General features: G+C 39.8%; 2 protein-coding genes across 2 annotated transcripts; both read left to right on the forward strand. All coding sequences in view use genetic code 11, as the record gives it.

Annotated features, from left to right (window-relative positions):
• Positions 1 to 2,358: 2,358 nt before the first annotated feature.
• EGR_06738 (Protein phosphatase methylesterase) lies at positions 2,359 to 4,942 on the forward strand (the record flags this gene model as incomplete). The annotated part of the gene is made up of 4 exons (XM_024495987.1): positions 2,359 to 2,402; positions 2,472 to 2,557; positions 3,335 to 3,425; positions 4,333 to 4,942. The coding sequence occupies 4 exons, from the start codon at positions 2,359 to 2,361 to the stop codon at positions 4,940 to 4,942; spliced, it is 831 nt and encodes a 276-aa protein (XP_024349647.1).
• Positions 4,943 to 9,897: 4,955 nt separating this feature from the next.
• On the forward strand, positions 9,898 to 22,559 carry EGR_06739 (putative complex I intermediate-associated protein 30; the record flags this gene model as incomplete). The annotated part of the gene is made up of 5 exons (XM_024495988.1): positions 9,898 to 10,166; positions 13,720 to 13,939; positions 15,971 to 16,245; positions 20,722 to 20,967; positions 22,214 to 22,559. 5 exons carry the CDS (start codon positions 9,898 to 9,900, stop codon positions 22,557 to 22,559), a joined length of 1,356 nt encoding a protein of 451 aa, XP_024349648.1.
• Positions 22,560 to 25,389: the final 2,830 nt, after the last annotated feature.

Here is a 25,389-nt window from a genome sequence, read left to right on the forward strand (position 1 = left end):
TTGTGTCTTCTTTCGTCTTCAGGGAGTCTCGGGACGCTACATTTGTTTAAGCAGATGTGTCACACAGTTGTCGTCAATCTCTCACCTTTGCTAAGGAGCTGCTTTTGACCCGGTCATTGTACCATGCCAGGTGGGCTGTCTTTCGGGACATGCCAGTATCTGCTATACATTCTCTACGTCGAATAGGTATATTCTACACGAGCATTACCCGTTCCTTTGCCTTGAAGAGCGTCTCGAGATGTTGCAGATGCTTCTAGTATTATTATCAGTTAACACCTAAGAACTGGCGAAGGGCGAGACTAGTAGGTCACCTCCCCCTCGTCCTCGTGTTCTTAGAACACCCGAATTGATTTATTTCGACATGTTTTTTCCGGGTAAGTAAGTGGGAGAAAACAATATGTGTTTAAGGGGGCGTAGACTGGACGCTCTCTCCGGCTTACTCGACGTGGGCGCCTCGCGTGCCTGCATCCTTTCTAAAGGCAATATTAAAACAGCACTGGTGTCACACTAGTAGCTCTACAGTAAAGATAACCACCCCCCCCCCCTTAATTACAGGTCAAAAGTAGCAAAGGTTACGCGTCGAAACTTCCGAATCTTCTATTACGTCCAAATATTCCAAAAGACCACGTATTTCGAACACATGCAAAACCATGGTAGCTGCCTTCCTACACTTGAGGTCACACAGCAAGGCGAAGGTATAATCTGCGCACCCGTAATTGCCAGAGTTGCTCAAAGCGCAGTTCATAAGATATTAAATTCCAAGCGTTAAGCACGTAAAATAGGGAAGTAATCAACTACAATCTGTCATTAACAACAGGCATTTTTTACAAAGTGGTATGCTGACTTAGCAAAGAAGATTTAGGCAATTTAATAAAAATTTCTACTTAAAATTAAATTTTTGCAATATCTTTGGCGAAACATATTCTGGGAGCTAGTAGAATTAAAGGAGCCTTATTTTGAATTGCACGAGTTGTTATATAATACGATAGTGGTTTATCCCTCAGTACTGGTGAGGCGCCACTTTCGTACTTTGAATCAGCCCCCTTGTACCTCGCTGGGTGGGCTGGCCTTTTGGGCCATGCCAATAGCCCAGACACCTCCTCTGCGCTGAATATGTATTCTGCCAGAGTATTTTGTCTTCTTTCGTCTTCAGGGAGTCTCGGGACGCCACAAAAATGATGCACGCATTATTCTGTAGTGCGAGTCTGGTTGGTCCCCTCCTCTTCGGCCTTCACACCATTAGAAGACCCAATATGATACAGTCTTGATATGTTCAGCTCTTAGGGTAAACAAAGGGGTGAATGCGAGCTTAGAAAGATGTGGGTGTGGAACTTTTATCCGGTTTGGGATATGTTTCGTGCTGCTCAATCACGGAATTCATTTCGTCTGCAGCCCTCTCTCAAAAAAATATGCACAAAACAAGATTGCAACTTTGCTTTTGATGCTAATTTGTTACAACGATTATGAGCACGTAGTTGATACAATTTTTTGCATTCACAGTTATCCAACATTCGGGCAGAAGCTTATTTTTGGACTTTTCAGCGCGCAAAAACTTTAAAATGCTAAGCTTTAATAAATAGATTCCATGTTGGATTCACTAAAGTTAACCAATAAATGCGGTTAAGTAATTAAATCCATGAGCTCTTTTTCTTCGTTATCAATAGGTCATTTTTTTAAATATGAGAAAATGCGCAGCCACACTTAAATATCAGTAACGTTCTTACATTTGAGGTTAAACTAAGCAGGTGTCATTTTGTTGAACTAATAACCCGTCCATTTGTTTAGTTTTAATAAGCTAGTTTTACGTCCACTTTTTCGAAATGTCCGACCTCTTGCGGCGTCAGTTCGCTCCTAGATTGAAAATCAGTGACAAGTAGTTTATTTTTTGGTTACTCCTCTAACCTACTTGGTTTTTAGTGTGCAATGTTTGGGACGAAAGGCTGTGTCATACATTCCTCAGAAGTGGAACAAATACTTTAATATTCGGGATGATGTTGAAATAGCAAGCGGAGTACGTGTGCTCTTATTAATGTTTCTTTCCGCAGACCTATCGCATCTACCGCCGGGGAGTTGAGGGGCCCCTATTATTTTTTATTCACGGCGGTGGCTTTTCTGCTTTATCATGGTCCTTATTAAGCGTATGTCTACTTAATGTCATTTTTGTTAAACCAATCACAGAAAGCAATAACGGAGGACGTTCGTTGTCAATGTCTTGCTGTTGATATGCGTGGTCATGGTATACTTATAAGCAACTTAGCTGTATACGAATGCATTTTTTAAGGTGACACGCAATGCAAAGATGAAAACGATTATTCTATTGAAACCCTGGCGAATGATATCATTCAAATTATATTCGCTATGTTTCCTACTGAAGCTCCGCCGATTATTTTAATTGGTCACAGGTAGGCTGTTTTTTACTTTTTGTGGTTTTCCCGGTTTGGTTATTTATTTCTTTGCATTCGTTACTTTAGTATGGGTGGCGCTGTCGCTGTGCATGTGGCCCAAAAAAGAGCCATACCTTCGTTTGCTGGACTTGTTGTTGTCGATGTTGTTGAGGGTATGTTTGCGGTTATTTTGCACCTTAAATTTCCCCTCACAATGGCCCTTTTTTGCTAATTTATTATGTTTGCTTTTCTAATTCGAAGTTATTTGGGAGCTGTTATTTGTCTTTTTTAAATCCTACGATTCCAGACTCGCGTTTCTCTAAAAACCTGTCTATGGTCGCTTTTCTACTTGGTATTCTGGCTTACATTCTAAACAGCTGTTTTGGAGCCGATTCGTCCGGTAGTCGTTCTTTGAATCACTTACTTCTGCATGTGACGAGATTCGGTTATCTTAAGCAATGTTACTTGTATTGCAAAGTGAGACCTTGGAAGATGCAAACTAATTCACATCAACTGCGTGGAAGTTTCTGTACGTGGCGCCCTGTGATATGGTTATTGTTATGCGAATCCACCAATCATTTCGATCACATTTGTCTTTAAACCCAAAAGCTCCGCTCTCCAACTGATAGGTTCGCCTTACATTAGGTAATTTATAATCGACATGTCTCCTAATAACGTTTTGCACCTGATTTTCGTGTACAAAAGCGTCGATTTTATTTTACACTTATGCAGCTGAGAACAATTCTTAGCTTTGTGTTACCGTTGGTCAATGGCCATAGACAAGAACCTGTCTGCATGTCTCGTGTTATCGCTTTTCAAAAGGTTCTTTTCACAAATCCACCTAATCTTTAGGTCAGGTTGTATATCCACCCATTACAGACGTAACTTCATGAATTGCTTTATTACGCGATTTCAGTTCATGAGGGAGTGGTCTCGCGTTTTTTCTGCAGGTACCGCTCTTGAATCATTGTACAGCATGACCACCTTCCTTCGCAGCAGACCTCAGGGCTTTCGTTCACTTGTCGATGGTATTTCTTGGTGGTAAGTTGGGAGCTCTGTTAGTAGTCCCAAATTGTTTGATTGGTAATAAATTTGACTTAGTTGGTTTTTGTTAGTGCAGCACATAATAATATTCCCCTAATTTTGCGCAATTTTAAATTAAATTATTGGGTGTTGTGTTCTGAATATATTTAGTTATTCGGCGAGGGATAGCTTTTGCTAATCTTTCATCACAATTTATTTCCATTGCAACATCTGAATACCTTTTCCTTGCTGGATAGTGCTAAAAATTAGGTTGCGAAATCTGAAAGGGAATTAATCAGTCGTTCTGTTGTTTATCCGTTGCGACATCTATAATGCTCATCATGTATTTTCGTAAAGTACTTTTGCTATATTAATGGTGGAATTCGTTAAAAAGATAAACATTTAGTTCAAAGTGGAAACTAAACGACAACTAAATCACTGCTGTTAAAACGATGCATTGCCAAGGTATTTTAGATGCATAGCCCATTGTGATATTTTACTGTTCTCATTCACCACATACAGCCGTCTCCAACTCGATGTCTGTAAAAAAGCAATACAAGTAACTGAATAGAAAGTGACCGAATTTCCGAGTACTCTAAATAATCTGTATCAGCTTTTCGTGAAAGTTTGGAGATTCTCATCGTTTTAAAATTTGCCCTTACGTAGCTCTAAAACAATAATATTATTATTATGTGGAGTAGTTTCCTATGATAACCTAGTAATGACGATTCTACTTTGTCCTATTTAGTAAAAAATGGCTATTGTAAGATTATATTTTTATCAACTCTCCTGCGATGGAAGGTTGAATGATGGAGACTACTCAACATCACAAATTAGCGATTACAATTCCTCTTCTTTTCTATGAAAACAAGGCACATCTAACATTGATGCTGTCAGGTTAAAGCTAATCGTCCTTCCTTTCCAGTGTCCGCAGTGGCCAAATTCACAACGTAGAATCGGCGTGCATCTCCTTTCCTGGTCAGTTGAAACGCATTGCTACGGGCGAGAGCGCTACACGCGAGTTGGATAAAGGCACAGCGCTGATCGATGCCAGTGATCCTTGCAGCCCAGCTTCCTGTTCGCCTTCTTCTCCCACCACCACTAACTTCTCCCACTCCTCCAAACCCTTTGCTTCCAGCACCACCACCATCTCCGAGGAAGAGGAACCGGAGGAGAATGAGGAAGCATCCGTAGTACCGCGTTTCGTAGAGAAGGGCAATGGTGAAATGAAACGATCTCAACCTCCTTCTCCCCCTCATCTCCTTCCACCTATATCCATGCCAGCCACGGAGACCGCTGTTAGGCCGTCTGTGCCAATGTCGGATGCCACGGGCGCCTACACTTGGCGGATAGATCTCTCCAAGACCGAGCCCTTCTGGCGTGGTTGGTTTTCTAATATGTCCTCACTTTTCCTATCTGTTCCGGAGCCCAAACTCCTTCTTGTGGCTGGAGTTGATCGGCTAGACAAGGAGCTGACTATCGCTCAGATGCAAGGTGAGGAGTTACCACCCTCTTGTTCTGGCTCTAATCGCTGATTCCCTATCATCTTTAAGCCTTATTCAAAATTCTACCATTCACTCTCGTTTACGGGTAAGTTTAGTTGCTCTTGTTTAAAATGCAAGCTTCCTACCTGACAAAGCATCCTCAGCCTGTCAGTCATGAAAAGCAACGCTACTGAGAATTACACGATAGGTCAGCCTTTTCCGAGTGAGGGTAATGAGTCCCACAAATCGGTGTGAGTCGCGGTTTTGGTGATTACTTGATGCCCTAATAACGCGCCGCACAAAATCTTATTTAATTCGTGTCAGCTTGACCCGAGTTGTCATGCATGTGGCCTATATTTGCCCCTTCTCATTTTCGTTGTACAGCGGGTGTCACCTAGTCCACCGTTCTACTTCATTTGAGTCGTCAGAGTGCTCATTTAATCAAAAATAACCTTGGCCATTTCTAACCCAGCATTAGATATTTTTAGCAAGCCAACCAAACCAAAAAATTCTAAGTCTATTGATACAAAGTCATTTCCTGTTTTCTGAAGAATGCAAGTTATGCATAAAGTGCTCGGGACTTTAACTGACTGGATGGCTTTTCATCAATCCTGTTAATCCGCAGAGTTTACCTGCATTTATTTACCCACACCACACGAGATAATTCTTGATCGTGCTCTTCACGAGATAAACGTTGCTGCTTCTCAATTGTCAAAGTGGCAGCCTCCACTAGTAAACGCAACTCACTACTGTCGCCAGATAAGATTAGGTTTCCGTGGCTTCCTACTAATGCGGGATTTTCATCTACCTCTTCAAGGAGGCTACAAGGTAGAGCATATAAGCGATATTTTATTCCACCTGTTGGATAAGTTGATAACAAATGCTTTCTTTGTAATAGGATTGGCTATCATTTGACCACACGAGGTATGATTGATGCGCAGAAATGTCATTCATGTGTAAATATTGTATATTCATGTGCATACACGCTCACGCACACCCGTTCCGCGCAGAATTTGTGTTCAAGGCCGCCCCGTCCAATAGTGGTAATTTGCATTGACAATTTGGTGGTGATTTTTTCCTTATTCAAGGCAAATTTCAATTGAAGATTTTACCTCGTGCGGGCCATGCAATTCACGAAGACTCGCCAGATGAGGTAGGTCACGCGCCTATTTGATTATAAATGCTTGGTAACGCATTGCCGTTGTCGGTGATCTTTTAAAGTTATTTAGGGAGTGCTTGTGCACATGATGGCCCTGTAGACGGGAATAATAAAGAGCTTACTCATTTCATACAGTCTTAATACCTGAAAGTAGGAAAAATGTTTTATCCATTTCCATTTTTCCTGCTCTTTTTCGTTTGATGCAACACGTTGAAGTGCTGTTTGTTCCTCAACTTCAGGTGGCATCTTGTCTTGCTCACTTCCTTCTCCGAAACCAATTTACCGGTGCGAAACCAAATCTGTGTAAGTCCTTTCTTTCATTCTAACAAAATTGAAATTTTGTCACTATTCGATTTCTCTTAAGCTGTAATGGTAATTTGTCTGACTGAGGTTTATTTGAGTCTCGATTTGGAATATTTAATGACACTGGAGCGTTTCCTCATTAATTTTTAAACAGAGGGGAACATATTCCAAAAGCTATTGATTTTTACCCTTGTTTCTAATGTTCAACTTCTCGAGACAAACACTACGGTTTCTCTATTTCTTTATATGCAAAGTAAAATATTTTTTCCAACCATACCACTTTTTCGTTAGACACTATTTCCATTTGCGCTATCCCAGTGTTGCTCTCTGTGCTTACTAACACAAGTCGTAATAGGGGCGAGCTGCAATTGATTTGTCGCAATTGTTGATTTCTGAAGGGCCACTGTTAAATCGCTTTTCAAGAGGTTAAGTTAAACTTATAGGAACCCATAACTTTGTTTCTATATATATCAAAATATTTCACAAGGCAGTTAAATACAATATTCTAAATCATAACATGTCGTATTTAATTGGCCGATCACAATAACCGCCTTCTCTAAACTCTCCGTCCGACCCGAATTGATATACAGTTTGCATCTTGGCAGACACCCAATACCTAGTTTTGGCGAAGAAAAATGCATACCAACTGGTTTCAACTTTTCCTTCTTTTGATTCTTGTGTTATGAATTCAATCGATCTCAACGACTGGTCTCCCTCTATTTTGTTTATCACCTCTACCCATTGACCGTAAATTCGCACTCGTATCTGTGATTGTCATAATTTGGAAATCTAAGATTTTGGCATATTTAAATCTATGAAGTACTCTCAGACCAAGGTAAAATGCCATAGATTTCAAAAATGGTACTATCAAGGGACGGTTACTGTGCGACACTTCACTCTTCTGTCCATGTAGCTATTCATGGTTCTCTGACTTTGGCCACACTCAGAAGGGTTTGTTCTCAGCCCTTTTTGATTATCATTTGAATTTGATCTCAGAACCAATATCATATGCATTTTAGACGTGAGTTTTTAACACCTGAACTCTTACCTCACCTGCAATGCCCCATGTCCCTTGTCACTGTGTTGCATTCCTTCAATGGGAAAGGTTTGTGCACGTGTCTTGAAGTCACGTTCGTACATATCAGGCAAACTGTCCGATGCTTTGTTCTCGATTTGAAATCTACCAATCATCTTTCTAAATCTAAATATTGTTAATTTTTTCCCTAAATGAGCGAATAAACGTATTTTAGGGCAGTTTTAATGATTTTGTTTGTTGAGAGTACAAGCATAGTCACCATCTACTGACAATGTAACTTTTTACTAGTTGCTATTTTTTCAATGGTGGGCTTTAATGTTTGACTCTAAAAGTAATATTGGCGCCCCTAGTCCTCCCTGATGCCGTATCAAAGCGTGCTACTATCAAATGATGGTTTATTTTCAGTGTACGGTAGGGTTGGGAATGCTTGGAAGGCCATGCCGTGTGACGAAAGAAGTTAAACACCCATCAAAACCGATATCAAGTCACTGAATAGACCCCCTTTTTGAACTTCTTCTTGGGCGCTCCTCACAGGTATTTTTCTACCTCGACCGCATTGAGTTTCTTTGCGAGTTGCAACCACCTGCGGGACGAAATCGAGGCTCATTTGACGAATTCACGTCTTAGGGAGGTCTTCCCACCCAACGGTAGTACATCCTGGAGACTTAATCAGGTCTTCTGAACATTGCGCTCCCTGTGAACAAATTGTATCGGGGGATGGTTCATTTCAGGAGATAGGGCCAAACACCGACCTTGTTCTGCGGGGAGCTGTCTGTTTTCCGATCGCAGGTCATAATGACGTTTGCCCTAGGGCAACATTTTAGCGAGAATATGGTGATGCCAAAGTACATAAATCGCTTTAGGAAACATTAAGCTTTTCCTTAAAGCTAATCTTAGTTCATTAAAACTTACACACGCTTTATCAGCAGCTATTGTATGGAGCACGTATTTAGGGATTTGCCAGAAGTAGACACCGTTTTAAATGTTATTCATAGGATTCCGTAGACACATCTGCGTTGCAGATGTGCTCTTCCAGCAATTGTGATTTGCGAACAGTCAGTTTTTCCCCTGATCCGCTTTCAAATTTTAACATCCAATGCAATTTCCTACTTTACTCTCCATACGATGATAATGATGCCTTTTTGTTTTTGATGTAGTTCTGGCAGGTAAAATTATTGTGATTTCTTTCATCCAGCACTTTTAAAAGGCATCAATTTGGATCGTGTTATCATGCATAAGCGAAACCTGTCGTTTTTTCATACTTTAAAACTGTTTTGTGGGAAACCTGTTTTAAAATGGTGAATTTGAACTCGTTTTATTTGTCTGGCGTTGACCTCATCAGACAGGGGTGTCGAGGGCCGCATGACTTATTTGAGTTATTTTGATTTTGCTTCCTTCGAAAGTACATGTCCTTCAATCGTTATTTATTTTGAGCACAAGGGATAATCAACGCGGGCTATCGATTAGACAATTTTATGCATTCACTTTTCGCATAATTATGCAAAAATTTTCGTCACTCCTGTATTCACATGCTTCACCTGTTCTCGCGTTTCCTGCTACCAAAATGGATTTTGCGATACGTCATAATCAAATAAGTTCGTGCGGGCGTTTTATGGGTTACCAGTGTCTTTAAGTTTGTATTTTCTTATCTATTAGTGCATAGTTTCACTCTAATTGTGCTTCGTTTTCATAGCGAAGCTGCGACACGGAACCTCTAAACACTCTCCCCACTGTTCCTGCTCATTACATCGCAGTATTCTAAAAGATGTATATTGTTAGCTCTTCTCAAATAACTTTTTTAAATTGCATTGTGCTTTCGTACTTCAAAACTTCCATCATAAGTTAGTGAAAGGGCTGTATTTTAACCACTACGATCATCGTGTGTTTTCGTAATTATAAATGTAGACGTGTTAGTTATGCTATTGCGCATCATCTTATTTTCGAATTCGCAAATCTAAACTTTATCGACACTAATTTACCTTTGTACTGAGGCAAATAAATTACTCATGCTTGTTTCCCTTTCTTTTTATTATCTTAATAGTGTTTAGGCAGAATTAAATGAAGACTGTTCGCATTTTGTTCGAATGTTGCATGCATAAACCTGCATCCGATTTATCAGACTGATTCCTAAGCTGAGGGGCTAAAGCAAAAGTTTGCTCTCTCATGCATCGTCACCTATCAAACTGTCGAGTTTTACGGTTGATTTTACTTCCAATTGGATGTCAATAAAGTTGTCGGTGCGCACCTGACATGATAAAAACATTCTACCCACCAGACCTATATTCTGTTGATGTAATTGAAATAGAAACCACATTCATTCTTGTGTGTAAAAAATAAGAAATAGGTTTTGCCTACTTGTACTAGTTCAAGTGTTATACTGTCTTCTTTCCTCTAGAACCAAAACTCAAATTTGCAGTCCTCCCCGTGGTGCTGGTGCTGGTGCTGTCACTCGGCCATCATTTGGTGGAGATAGCTTTTGTACACACCTGTCTCCCCCACCCCTTCTAAATGTACTCCACCCGTTACCTTGACCCTACGGGTTCTCATGTTGTCGCACGTGTGTGTGGCCTCGAAATTGTACTACCCGGTTTCTCTCGCCGTAGCCTCGCCTTCGACCCTGTTTCTCCGTTGCCCTCTTCACCATGTCAGTACCTCCACGCTCTATTTTACACACACCCTAAAGCTGCCCTCTGGTTAGCTTACTTCTTGACCCACAAACGTACCTACGCGCACGCCTCAACCTGCCTGCCTCTGTCCCAGCGAGCGAACATACATACGTAGACAGCCCTCTAGTGTTTTTCCCGCAAACCTATATTACCTATGCTGAATATTTTGAAATACAGTAGAGTTGTTGAAAGAGAACGCTTATGCCTATGCGCGCATGTTGTTGTGCTTCCGCTGATTTAACGTCTTTGTATCTTTTCAATACCATCCAGAATCAGGAAAAACGTTTTATTCTACCCAATTTATAATTCGCAAACGGAAGGTCTGGATTCATACTGCAAATGGAAATTCGACCTTCATTGTTTATTTAGACGATGTTCTTTTAAAGGGTTGACTCACATCATAGGTAAATCTTGCTTCTGCTCAGCCGCCTAGTTGGTGTGACCGAATCCGCTTATGCTGCAAACCATCTCACTGGTTTCCCATTGTTAGACCATTGTTAATTATTTCTTTGCTAACTGCTATGCACAAAACTTCGTCCCCAAATGTTCCAACGCGTACCAGCTGAGGCCTTGATCTTGTGAACTGTACTGTAAAAGATAATCTACTGATTTGCTTTTTTTTCCGTTAGAACAAAAACTCACGTCTGCTACTTTTTTGGTTGAAGTGTCCGTTTTTTCGATATGATTTATCAAACTAACACTCTTCAGGTTTTCGAACGTAGCCATTCTAACCGAAGCGCTCACCGTCTAGGTATTTTTCTTACTCTTGGAATGGGTGGCTCGGGCCAACTTGCATATCTGTCCACTTTAGCCTCGGATTAGAAGCTCACATAAACTCTCCATCGATTCTTCATTGGTTGTTTATTGTATCCCATAGTTTTCATTGTTTCTCTGTGGCAACCGCACGTCACCTACTCAAGTATTATTTTTTCATCAGAAATTAAGTCTTAAATTGGCAATACTGGCATTGAATCGACTGTTTTAAAGTGTTTCTGCAACTTCGGATTTTCGGTGGATTTGCTTGTGTTGAACTTGCTCAATTTCAAATGATATTGCAACCCCGGAGTGCTTTTGAAATCCAATTCTGGATGTTGATCAACATTTAGGTGTTCTGTTTTCGGTCTTCCAATCCATTCAAGTCTTACATTCTAGTACAGCTGCGATAGCATTAAAACAGGTTTCACATTATCATTTAGGCAATCTTCTTACCGACAGCCAAGGTAGCTTTGTTTTGGCAATTTCTTTTTTCCTTCGTGAAAATGTTGTGTTAACGGTGTGTTAACTGTAGTTGGCAAATTAACTTTTCTGTCACTTTTTTCCAGATCAAGCGATTTATGAATTCAGTTTGGTTTTCCCGTTCATTTTGTGAATAATGTCTACCAGATCATCTCTGTACTCATCTTCTTTCACTGAATAGAAACATCTTAGTGTTTAATCTTCGTAAGGTGAGGTGCACTTATCACAGACCCGTTCCTGTCTGCCATCTTGTGTTAGATATTGTTTTCAAAAGAAGTATCTGTTCATTAGTACTATGAACTGTCACTTTGGTCTTACTCTTGTAGCGGCACAAATACGCCCTCTCAGATGATTATTTCCTTACAGTGGGGTTAATTCTCTATTTACCAATCGGAAACATTTCGATCTATGTGTATCAAAAGTTAGTTTCTGTTCTGCTTTTTATTCTAAAATAGCATATTTTTTTGGCGCAGATGTATATCTGTTAATGCAAGTAAAAATGATTAGTCTACCATCCACACTTCATAATTCAAATTTGCTCGGAACTGAATTCTATAGACACCTCGTCTGTTAAAAAAATTGTGGCCTTACAATTGCATCTTGTTCTTGAAGACAAAGCGTTTATAACAGCACATCGGCGTGGATGCTCATCTTCTCTGTACGTCAAAATTTACTTATTTATCTGCCGAAGTTTTTCCGTGGCTTCATAATATTACGTGACGAAATGTGGAAAATCTGGTAAATTGGCATTTTGCTTACTGGTTATGTTTAGTTGCGGCATATAGCTTAAAGCACATACTCTTTTTTAGTCATAAAGTGTTTTACTAAACTAGATCTGCGTCATTTATGGGTACTTTTCCTTATCTTCTATCATTTGAGTTGAAAAGTTTGCATAAGTTTGATTTCCAATTTACTTTTTGGCGCTTGAGGTAACACAGAATGCCTAATACCATTCTTCCGAAACGCAGCGGGTCATCAAATAGGGAGCTAATCCGATAATTAGTTCACTGTGGGTCAGCACTCGCTCTCCCCTTACCCATAATCGATGCGTTTCAATCCTCCGTCGGGAAGCGGTGATGACGCTTGTTGGGCTCTGCTTCAGCAATAACCTAGCGCACACGTAATTCCTAGAGCGTTGATTGTCGTCGGGCGCCTGCGCACGCGCTTGTTTGCAGTTCACGTGTGGCGTCTTGGCATTTAGCTATTGGCACCAAAAAACAGGCCGTGAAAGTACTGTAGGGCTTGCCCACTGACGTTTCGCCCCTGTCTTTTTTCACTCCGACACAACCATGTTCATTCTGTCGATTTTTTTCCTGTATATCAGTTGATAAGATTGTCCACTCCTATTTGTACAAATTTCCCACCCTTTTCGTTGTGCCACTCTGTTTTCAGAATCCATCGTTTAGGCTACCTCGAATCCCTCAGTACTTTAGCATGTCGATTGAAATATGCAAACCCATTATTACTTTTGTTAAACGTTCTTTCAGAATATTTGTTTCTATAGCATGGCTCTTTGGTAATTGATTGTCGCTAATAGAGGGATACATGATCATATTTACAGTAGGGGAAATTACTGAAATCCCGGTCATTCCGGACCTTGTCTAATGCAACATAGACATTTTTTCATGTTATTTTAACTTCCCTTTTTTGCATTATAATTTCGTGTTTAGCGAACAATTTAAAACTAATGCAAGAGGTAACAACTCCGAACTGCCTAGTTTATTATCAGTCGTTCCATTGTCACAAAGTACTTTCCCCTTTGTACTAGGGTGAATTAATTGTGCAAATATTTGTCATCTTGACGTGTTAATGTACTTAACTTGCTTCACTGTTGCTGTAGCAATCCTCTATTGCAACTCTAGCTAATTTTAATAGATCCTTTAAATAAAAATCACGGATATTGCTTTCGATTTTTCTTTTTAACATCACACTTCCGAACTTCAAAAAATATTGTAGTAGGATAATATTTGAATTTGTCTAGTCGCTGAATTAAACTCGCCCATGGATCTGTTTTATTCTGTAGTTTGAGCTATTATAAATGCGGGTTCCCTCATGTCCCGCTTTCTCTATTAGTCAGTAAGCATATTTCTCGGGCGCTTGCTTTGCCTTCAGTCTTTGATATTTAGGACGGGTTGGACCAATTTAAGTAGCTTCATACTTGGCATTGCAGTGCGTTGTTCTTAATGCACGCTCCTATTAAATAAGGTCGTAGATACTCACTGTCACAAAAGGATAATGCTTGAATCAACTAAAAAGTTGGCGGTATCTGCTCTTTACATCCTTGAATGGAATGATTCTTTAGTATCCAAATATTTTTGTTCCAATTTATTGCTCTACTGCTCTGGGTAGTGTTACTGAAGCCGACTTAGTCCTGCCAACTATTGTTATGTGGTATCTGATTTTGTAATTGCACTTCATCGCTTTTCAGAATGTTTAGACTCACAGTCAGCAGACATGTTGTGCTACAGAATGCGCCTTTCGTTTATCAGTTTCGTCGACGCGGATTCATCAAAGTGGATCGTGCGGGTGGACGCAACCGTGAAAATGTGTTTGGAGATCTCATTCGATGGTGGATCCGCTTGAGGCCCTGGAAGGAGGAAGTGGCCACACTTAAACGACGTCTTCGACGTCACAAAGCCGGTTTCGATGTGAGCTCCCAGTAATAGTTTAGGGAGGGTAACATCGGTGTCAATCACGGTCTTCATGTAAATGAAACGTACTCCAAATTGTGTTAGAATACCTGTGTTTGCCCACTTCAACAGTCTTTCGGGTGAATGATTAACCAAACTTAATTTTGTTGCATTAAACCCCAGAACCTATTTCGGAGGTACTCCAATCAGAGCTGTGTGCGATATGGTGGCTGTTATGCTTTCTTTTAGACGTCTCTTCGATGACATTTGAAAGTGTTATCAGGTATCATATCGCGACTTGTTTTAAGGCAAAATGATAATACCTTGACGTAACGTCTATACTTTAGCTAAACACTGAATTTTTGCTAAGAAAGTCGTAGTCAAGTTATTTTTATGGGGTATTTCCATCTCGCGTTGATGCAGATTCGCGATAATGTAGTAAGTACCCATTTTGCCTTGTATTTTTTGTTTCAGACGTCGATGACTGCTAACTGAATTTAACGGAAGTCTTAAGTTAGCATTCTACGAAATTATTTTTTTTTATTTCAAATGCACTGGAGATCTACTCATGCTTGCGTGTTCTCAACTGCTATTATTCATTGCTATCGGCTATAAACTTGTATTTACGATTTGTGGATTTCGAATGCAATTAAGTTATCTACAAATTTGTACTTCTTAGTAGGAAATCCCTTTGAAATCGTTTTGGCACTACAGTGATTGTTTGGTTTATTTTCCCTCATTTAAAACATTAACGTCATCCTTGCACATTAGTTTCTCTTACGTAACTTGGATTTTCTGAAATTTATTTGTGTAGGTTATCTAGAAGTTTAAGGTTTTGATAAAGCCGTTGATTTGGGGAATTTGGAAGTCAGGTTTCACAAAGAGCCGCCGGGTGTATCCTTGTCTGTAAATAGCTATTTTCCCCGTCATTTATTTGATATTCCCATGAAATCTGTTTAGTCTAGGTGGTGAACACTAATACGCAGCTGCTTTTGCAACAGTTCGCAATACTTTTTTCTTCGCTTAGGAGGCTTCGACTTTTCCCAAAGCATTCACACCTTCCTCACGTACGGCTTTATTTACATCAGATTTACTGGTTCTCCTTAAAGCAGTTTTTTTTTGAATTTTCAAGTTTGTCAATGCTAGGTTCGGTAATCACTTTTGGTCAGTTTCCTTCCAAGTTTACTTTAGCTTTATCTTCATAATTGTGTCATTTCAACCGGAAAGTTGTGGCGTTTTTATTCAGCCACTGAAGCGAAGATAAAATGCTATTGCGTTTAAAGTTTATAGTCTTTAAAGTAAGGAATGGAGAGTATTCAACGCTTTAATTTTTGTGACTATTGTGTGTTTATTCCCGAGCTTCATATTGTCACGACAGTATTATTTAATCAGCAAATATAAGCAGTATAGGAACCAAATTAAGGATTTTTTGCTTAAATCTCTTTTAACGCAATATTTAGTCAAACTTAATTCTATCAACCAGGCTAATACTTTGAGTGAACTTTTAAGTTTTAAACTTGCTGACTTCCTAGTGGAAAGTGGTAAGTCCGCTAAAAGTACCACTGTTTCCAAAAACGGTTGATATTGCTTTGCATAATATTTGTACGCATTTGTCATTATTTAATTGTATGCTTGATTATGCTCTTTCTAATTTCCAGTCCTAAGCACAGCAAAAGCGGTAATTCAGGGGATTAATGGATTAGTTAAAAGCCTCTGAAATTTACATAACATCGGTGGTGTCTGGATTTAGCTTCATTTTCTATTGTACGCTTGCTAGGTCTGCACTACCAACGTTTTTATTGTTTGAGGGCTTTATCTACCTTGCAAATAACTATCCTATTACTACTGTTTAATGGAAATTTTTTAGGCTGGGGTATGCACAAAAAGTGGCTGGTGTACTGAAATTTGTACGAAAATTCGTATTTTATTACTTTGAGTTAGTTCAAGAATCTTTATTTTCCATGGATCTAAACTCAATTTTTTATTCATTGTTTTGCTCATCAAAGCAATGCATGTGTATGTTCTCCCTGCTTCTCCTTTCTTCGATAGCCTAACGTTCATGGTCAGACGCGCTACCTGGTACGCTTTCCTCAACTCACTGAATCTGACTTCAAGCTGTGGAGAGTCTGTACCGACGCCGACTTCGACGAGGGCTACTCCACCGCGGAGTTTGTGCGTTCGCCTCGCGGCGCCCTCGGTTCCACCGCTCCTGACCACGAAACCACCGACTTTGTTGCTCCGATGACCTTCCGCGACGCGCAGGATCCCCTTAGCCCTAAAGAAAAGGATGCTCACCCCTTCTCCATTACGTATTCCGCCGACAGGTTAGAGTAAATAACACTTACTGCGATCTCTAGTATTGGCGGGCACTATCTTATCCATTGATTTCCATTTCGTCTGGAAATTGTTCCCCTGTGCTGATTGGGTTTTTAAAGATGTCTCTCCTTTCACTCCCTCTCTCTGAAATCCTGTCGAACTAATCCTGAAGGTATTTATTTCTCATCGTATTAAAGTGGGTGATTTCATAAGGATTGCGCACTTTAACAGAATAAATGACGAGGCTGTTGGGCATCCTGAAAGGCAGCATTCAATACCTTTCTAGTCTCCATTTAGTAGGCTACTTGATGGGGCTAATTACCGTTCTGCAAACGGTTGCTCAGTACTCGCTTCGCTATCGTTTAAAGGCTTCTTTTTTTCTTTGTCCATCGTACTTATTTGGCGAGAACTAAATCAGATATTGTTTTGGTTTATCGGTGATGGTGGTAAAGTCAGGCTCATAGTCAACTTTTCGAAATTCTTATAGTTGCTGTTTCATTCTCTTTCCCTCTTTACAAATAACAGGTTTCCTGACTGGATGTTAGATTTTGAAGATATAGTATAGCGTTGTTATATAGTTTGTGCTTTCCTCTCGACGGATTTTCTGAACAAGGAGCCATCGTCACGTTTACAGCCTGTTTTGATGAAACTAAGTTTTTTGCTTTGCCTTGCAAACGCCTTAGGTCTTAATCGTGTGCAAAATTCCTTCAGGGCTCACAAATCGTGCGTTCTATCTCTGCCTTCTCTTTTCCAACACTTTTATTCAATCGTTTGTTTCTTTTCGACTTATATAACGAATGCTTGTCCTCATCGTATCATTGCGAAACATAATAATCTCGCTGCCATCTGGCTTATGTGCGTGGATTTATAATGGACGGGGTTAATCCATTCGCTTCTGGCACAATCATTATTTGTTAGTACGAATAGCACATTTGTGATAATCACTTGAAAAACGTCTTCTAACTTCCAGTATGGGAACTTGGCTCTCAAAATCCGAAGGGAACATCTATTGTAACACTCATGCAACCATCAGTAAAGCACAGCTGTTTTGATTCTAACACGTTTGAAACCTCTAAAGGTTTTCTATGTGACCTGACCTTGTAAGTCATCTCCGAACACTCACGTTCTCTGAAATTTTCAAGCGGTCTGTTTTGATTCATTTACGCATTTTGTTTAGAAATAAGAGCAAATAGCCATTATATATTACAGTGCTCTACAAAATGCAAACTATTGGCGATTTATGATTGAGTTTTCGGCTACTAGAGCGAATCATCGAGATGAAAAAGTGGGTTGTTGTAAATTTGATGGCATAAAGGGAAAGGGCGATACTCAGGCGCATTAAGTAGTTAGCATGAATTCATGAATAAAACCCTCTTTATAGCTATTGAGCAGGAGTGTTCCTTTTTTTGCCTTCAGTTGCTGCGATACTGTATGATGCTAGTTGATTCTGTGCTGTGATCTACAGTTTTCTAATGAAATTCCTAGATTTCTTCTAAGCACATCTTTTGTGCTTTTCTTTACATGACTCACCTTTCCTTCGATTAAAAATGCGTGACTTGCTCTGTGTCTTGTCGTGTGGATACCCAACTTGGCTGATTGACCACATCACGCCTTTACTGTCTGGAATTTCCGATCATACCACTGTCACTTTACGTTCGAGGTTTCAATTGTTTCGAGTGTTAAGTAGACCTCTTGTGTTCTAGGGATTTTACCGTTACCTGTCCTCTATTTAGGGCGAATTTATGGCTGTTTTAATTCTAGAAACGCTGAAGTACGCTTTGCAATGTAATGTCCACCTGATTAATTCAGTAGTGTTCCAAGGTAGGCTCACCTCCTCTGAGGTTACTTTCTGTGGTTCATCCTTACAGTAGTATTTCATATTTGTGCGCCCACTTTTTGTATGCAGTGATTCATCATTAAGTGTTTTCACTGAAATGTAAGCAAATTTTTCTTTAGGATGCTCCATTGAAAATCAAATCTTCATTTTTTTCAGTCGTGGCAAAAAATAGTATTAGTTGAGTTTCTTTCAAAGTGATTAAAGTTTTCCGGATTAATTGCTGGCTGACTCATTAGGTGGTTGTCTATTCTTTAAGTTTTCAGTACTTATCCTAATACCTAATTCCTTCCTAAATGTTTATTGCTTAATTGTCTGTTTAGTGGTAAACTGATTGGTAGCAATAGGTGTTGTATCAACATCGTAGCATCATATCTTTGTGCCGATGATGGTCTACACAACTGAACTGTAAATTATACCCATATTCATTTCTGGCTTTATTTTTTGAGCGGTGTCAAAAGGGTTTAAATGAAAATAAATGTAGCTGGGTTGGTTAGATTTATGTGCTATAATTTCTTTCCTATTTTATAAAAGGTTCCACAAGTTTCTGAACTATGACGCTACTTTCGGTTAGGCAAGAATTCATCTCATCTATTAACTCCTTCAGGTTCTCTGTTCACAAGATAGCCAATACTCAAACACTACATACAACACAGAGTTTTTCCCGCTTTTTGTTTCGCAAGAACCATCTAAATTACCTTCTCTTCCTCGAAAGCTCAAAAGTCGACGTTTTTTTATTTATCTTTTTGTTTCCCCTTCGGCTGATTTTAACTATTTATTTACTTAGTTCCTACAGGACTTTTACATTTCACCTGAGAAACGAAATTAAAATCGCTTTCTCGTACGTTTTGTTATAGTAGACGGTTGATGAAGAATGGGGACAACAGTTGACATGTGCTTCTCCCAATTGAAAAAAAAAAAACTTTTTCGCGGATTTGGTTATGCAAATGACCTTTCCGTTCAATTTTACTGACTGGTTCATTTGATGCGTACACGATACATAAACTACCGCCTCAGCTGAAGATGGGGACGACAACTTGAATACGTGTTAAATTTCGTCTGCGTAGGGGATGTGTACACATTTGTCTTCGCGGGTAATTGTTGGTGGACTCCCTCAGGCAGTAAAGTGTACTAGCCTTGACGTTGCCCTTCGGTGAAGGCGGCAGTAGCATGCAGGCTGAATTCTTGTAAATCGGGCTTTTGACTCCAACCTCGAATTCGTATTTTCCATAAAAATGCCATTTTCTACAGTTTAATCTACCACTAGTTACAACAGTTTCGATTACTATAATAAATAACCTGTTGAAATGGTACAAGAATTCTTCAGATTCTTGTACACTGCATATTCCTCAGTCAGTTTGATTTTATCCCCAAGATTGTTGACAGCATCTTTTGAAATTGTTTACTAAAATCAGCCATACATAAGTGATCCGTTTTTAACAGTTTTTAGTTTCGCTCAGAATTTTTTCGCTTATTTTGTCTTCTTTTAGATACAAATTCAGTTAGACTGCTGTTTTTTGAAGGAAAGTTAATGAATTCAATCGAAACTTGTAAAAATGCTTTATATTAACTACGATTTTCAAGTCCCAATTCGAGATGAGTTCCAGACTCTACGCGTTTGTTGTTATGTTACTTTTTCCTCACTATCCAAAGATTCCGTTCCTTTAAAATTCTCGTTTTTCAAGACCATTCATTTTTGCATTTCTTTTAAGTATGGAATCTGGTGGCACTCGCATAGCAGGTAATATACGTTTTCATCAAATTAGCTTTCACGTGAATACCTTTTCCATCGATAGATCATCAAAACGTATTAACTCCTTTCATTTTGCATTTGCGTTTAACACGAAAGGTGTCTTTTACTTTCTTGTTTGTTTAACCTTCGTAATATTAAATTAGAATTAGTTAATTTTTTCTTTAAGGATTAGGGTTATTTGAACAGGTTCCTCAATATGACTTCTTTCTTAAAGTGACAATTCTAACTTTTAGCATGCTACATGGTACGTAACTCCGCTAGGGTACGTGGTAGTAAGATTATGTTGACCCAAAGTATTACTACAATTCGTGATTGTAATGAGCTTGATTGTTCCAATGTTATGAAGCTTGATCTATTATCGGATTTCTTGTCCTTTCAAATGCCTTGCCGTGAGAGAAACAAATGACATTTGCTTTCGTATTCGCCTTTCTAGGTTCAAGTTGATCTTCGTCTGTGTTTATTTTTTGGTGCGTCACATGTACTCTGGTTAGAAGGTTGCTTAAATTACTACCACTTATGTTTCTTACGTAGAGTTGTTTTTTTATGAGACCTCACAACTAATGTTGATCTACTTGCGTTGCGCGTCGATTCAAATGCTCTGCGCCTAGTAACAAGTTTGGATAAGAGAAGAAGGTGATATAGTCATAGTCGTCCGTTTTTTCACTCTATTGGCATTTGAATCATCTCAGACTCAACTCTAGTGTTAATCTTAACTTTCTTAGCATATTTTTAAATTCTTTTCGTAGCTACCTTAATTCGCCTTTTAGTAGTCTGGACTGATTCGTGAATTTTATGGAATGCCATAGATGGTTTTAATTTCAAAAATGTCGTTTTGCGATAACCAGTGGTATCAATATCGTCTAATATTATTGCGGTAACTGTTTTTCCCCTTTTCAGACCACAGCGTCTGCCGGACCCGGCCAGCCCAGAGTCTTACGTACGTTCGACGTTGTTTTCATTGGATCCGCCGCAGGAGTGCTTCAATGCAGGCTATGGCCTCTTTCGCGGCAATATCAGTACCCGCGTGCCGGAACGCGGCGACCTCGTGCGTTCGGGCTTCGCCCATCTCCGCTCACCCGAGCACACTCAATTCGGGTTCCTTATGGAGTACAACTTCTATCCCTACACTCACCTTGTCATTCGGTAAGACCGCAACACCGCCACATCCGCTGTTCATAACTACTAGCTTCGTTGACAAGATACTTTTTGTCATATCCTTTAAGTCGAGCAACTTTCATTTAAATACTAACGGAGATTGTCATTGAAGCTAATAACACACACTGACCCTTAATAGACACACAATAGTGGTCAGAGTTTAAAATTAAGGATGTTAATTCTAAAGAATGGAATTGAAAGATTTTCTACTTGTAGGGCTTTTGTCGAAGTCTTTTACGACTGTCGCATCCATCCAATTGATTGTGTCTGCTTGTTATCCCTAGAATGCATCATTTGAGTAGTGGGTGAGATTTTTACCATCTTTTCCAGCTTGAATTCCAACCTTTCTTAACCAAATTTTAGGTATTTATTGATTGATTACCTATTTGTAGTCTAGAAATGCAGGGATTTGTGGAGTTGCGAGGTTACATTTCACGCTCAAAACTCATTTGATTCTACATCTACTAGTTTCAAACAGGATGAGCTCTGCGAAGTGGATGAGCGACCTCACTAGGCGACCAATTTTCACTTCAGACGGGTTTGCGTTTTCACTGGCCATGTGGCACACATAGCTGCGATTTCTATAAGGACGCCTTTTTTTCCAAATTTAACTAGCTGAGTTAACGAAAGCCCTCTTCTTTCCTTCTAAAGAATTTATTTTTCTTGTTTATGAGAATGGGACGTCATTGCCTTGTTTTGTACGCCTATTGTGGCGTGGCACTTGTGAAATTCGAAACTATAACAATAAATAAACGAGTGAAACGTGCAGCCTCGGTGGTGGTTGAAACGGGATGTGGGAACTTTGAAACACCGATATCTGAGGGATGCCACCTAGTGTGTATGTGCGCGTGTTCATGCATGAAGGGTGGCTGGCAATCCAGGCTAATCCAAACCAGTAAAGTTCCTATTCCGAAATGTCTTCGCCTACTAGCGCATGGCTTCACATTTTTCCTGCATGAAAATAAACTTTGCGGTTTTTGCTGCTCAACCTTACGTCATTCCCTCTCTTCCCCTACTTTATGTTGCTCAATTTAATGAATCCCTCCCACTAATACCCACTAGCATTAACCGTCCGCTAAGGCTGTCGAGCACGCATTTCGAGTTTGATTGGATAATTTGATTGCGGAGCTTAAAATAAACAGGCATTGTCTACTTGAGTGGACCATTTGTGGAACTTTATTAGTAAATTAGTGGCGTGTGCTATACCACCATACCGCATGACGCATTGCTCTAGCTATCGTGGCGACGGTCGTACGTACCGGTTGAACATCCACCCAAAGACGGAATGGGATGCCTTCTGGTTCGACATGCACCAATTTCCACTATACACACGCGGTGGTCCCTACTGGTGCATCTCAAAGTTGCCGCTCTCCGCCTTTTATCTGATCAATCGGGGCACCGTGGTGGACCGGCAGCAACGCATTTCCCCCTCGCGGGTGCGCATGATCTCCTTCACCCTCGCCGACCGCCTGCCCGGACCATTTGCCCTGGAAATTGACTATATCGCACTCTACTACGATCGCTTCCACAAGGAGCGTTTCGCCTACGAGCAGTACGACGCCCCCGCTATCGTTAAGTAGACAGTCGCGCCTCTGGATGTGCTCTCGATTCCTCTTCCCTCTATTTCTGCGCTTTCCTATGGTGTTGCCTTTGTACATGTTGATGGTGCTTGTTGGAAAAAAGCAATACCACTTGTGATATTTCTTTTTCATGGGAACTGTTCTTATTGTCTTGAATTAGTCTTTAAGCACTATTATTTAGCGGTTGTCTGCCGCATATCCGTGTTTTATATCACGTGGATTTTCGTGATGTAGAGGAGCATTTTTTAAGAATTTGCACATCAATTCATTCGAGAATTACCTATGCTTATTATGGATGGCCGCAGTCTTTTTCATTCGATTTCCTACCATTGTGAGCCTAAAATTTCGTTGGAAGCACTCTATAATGGGGTTAAAGCCTGTCGTCTCGTGAGGCATCTTGTCAGTCGTTGTTGAATGCGTCAGCATCATATGCATTCAAAATCCGAATTGCTTCCAGATAGGTACTTTTCTTTCGATCGTGAGGTAATTTTTTCATTATGAAGCGTTGGCTGTCCATTTCTCTTGGGAAAGCTTCCGAGGGATTGCTGTAGGCGGTAGGTGTTCCCCTCTCAGTTAATCTGCTGTATTTTCTGTAAATAGAGGCCATTGCCTGGATGTAAATATTGGTTTGAACCTTCAAACCAGGGAAGTTGTTTCTAACAGCTGTCGTTTGCGTGAGTGATTCGTTCACAAAGGTGAGCCTATTCAAGGAAGTTCGTGTTTGTGGTCGTTTGCGTCTCGATTTAGAGTTAAACAGTGTTGCCCATTTCGATGATACTGGGTTCTGCGGCCGTAAATATGCCAAATGTAGACCAATACAGAATCCAATGAAGCGTAACTGAAGAATGAACACAGATATTTTAAAGGCGAATGTACCTTCAGGAAAGGATTGCTCGTGCCCCATTTCGATGTACACGGCACTAATTCTCTTAATTTCTGCCAAAAAAGTTTTTACCGGTCATAGCTATAAGCATCATCTGGTATCTAGTTTTAGAGCCTATTTTCGTTCAAATTTACGGGACGGATCATCGTGTATGTGTATCCAAGATTACTTAGACATCAGTTGTTTTCTCAAACACCATTTCCATTGGTTGGCTGAAAGGAAGATCTTGAAAAACGCAGGCCTGCAAATTACTGACGTGTAATCATGCTTGTTCTCTCTGTGAGTGATTCGATCTATGACTTCTCATTATTACTCTATATTCCCTTCAATCCCTGACGTTTGCACTCAAATGGCATGATTTGTGAAAATGCAGTAACAATCTTAAAAAGGACACTTTTCAGAATAATCAAAATTCACTGACTTGCATTAAAATATCCTTCGAAAAACCACTTTTACAAATAACCTAGCTCGGATTTACATATTGCGACCTAAAATTTGCGCTATGGTTCGGTATTTGTAGAAATCATTTGATGTTCAATTTTTTTGAGGTTATTCTCCGTAAATGATTACATCGATGTTAAACCACATGCCAGGGGACTGGCACTTTCACATATTCTCTAGTCCTGGTGGCACTCAGTTCACCGCATGTTCGGTGTGTCTATGCATAGGATTGAAAATGTTGCCTTTGACATCGAGTTGGCTTTATTCTAATTAGTCAATAATCCGAAATATCAAATCAGCCTCTTGATTTTATGCGCACATTCAGCTTATATTTCATATATTTTATTTATCCTACAGGGTCGCTTAACTGAAAAGGATTAATGAATTCGGCGGGTCGAGTTATAGAGGGGGATCACTACAAAGTGGAAAACCACAGTTGGATAGTTCTTTGTATCTGACTTCACATACCTGGATTGGAAAGTGGAACAACTGGGAAATGGCCATTTGTTTTCATGCCACATAAAATAGTATGTACATTAATAAATTACGGAGAGTGCAGAAGAATTTCAGAACTTGTCTTACCTGATGCTAATCTCGAAAGCATATCCGTGGAATGTCTGAGCCAACCCCTTATTTGAGGCTGATTGTCCATCAATCTGTTTGCCTATTAATTCGTCATTTGAACAATTAATGCAATGAAGTCTGCTGTTTGTTCAAACATCCCTTCTTGTATGAATTGCAGTAATAGCAGTCAAGAGCAGAACAGAAGGGTAGGTTTCTTTTACATGGACATCTTGTTAATTGGCACAGTGCTGGCTATTGCCATGTTTAGGGGACTTGATGTAAAGGCAATTCATTCTCTTAAAGCACCAATAAACTCGGGGATTAACTGGCTATAGGCTAAAAATAGTTAATTGCAAAATGAGAAATTTTGTGCAGATGCAAAATTGCAAAATAGGACTTCTCTACATAAGATATTGTTCTATTTTCCAAAAATAAGTTGGGTGATAATCAGCTAGATTTACAGGAAACATTATTATACTGGAGGAACACCCTCCTTTGAATGCGGAGCCCTGAATCAAGAGCATTTCCTGCAAAGTGGTAAGCAAACATATATTGGGGAAATGGACAACAAAATTCATTTTTGCAGAATAAGGTACAATTATAAGTTGGCAAAATATTTACTGACGTATAATTATCAGCTATTCATAACTGATGGCGGTTACGGTGAGGGCACAAAATAACCGGGGTCATGTAGATAAGGTGAGAGAGCTAACATACAGTATACATGGAGAAGGGAAAACATATCAATGGTGAAATGTAAGTACATTTGAAAAGAAGTTACTTAAAAGAAGTATAAGAAGAATAATAGGGACAAGTGGTAAAGAAGCACAAATTTTGGCAAAGGTGGGGTACAATGCGAAACCCTTTGCCCTCTAGACCTCATTGATGTTCATGAAGCGACATTATTCACTCCTCTCTTGCAGCAAGCAGGATTTTGCGGCC

This window comes from Echinococcus granulosus (assembly GCF_000524195.1).
Source record: "Echinococcus granulosus chromosome Unknown EG_S00062, whole genome shotgun sequence".
Taxonomy (NCBI): Eukaryota; Metazoa; Platyhelminthes; class Cestoda; order Cyclophyllidea; family Taeniidae; genus Echinococcus; species Echinococcus granulosus.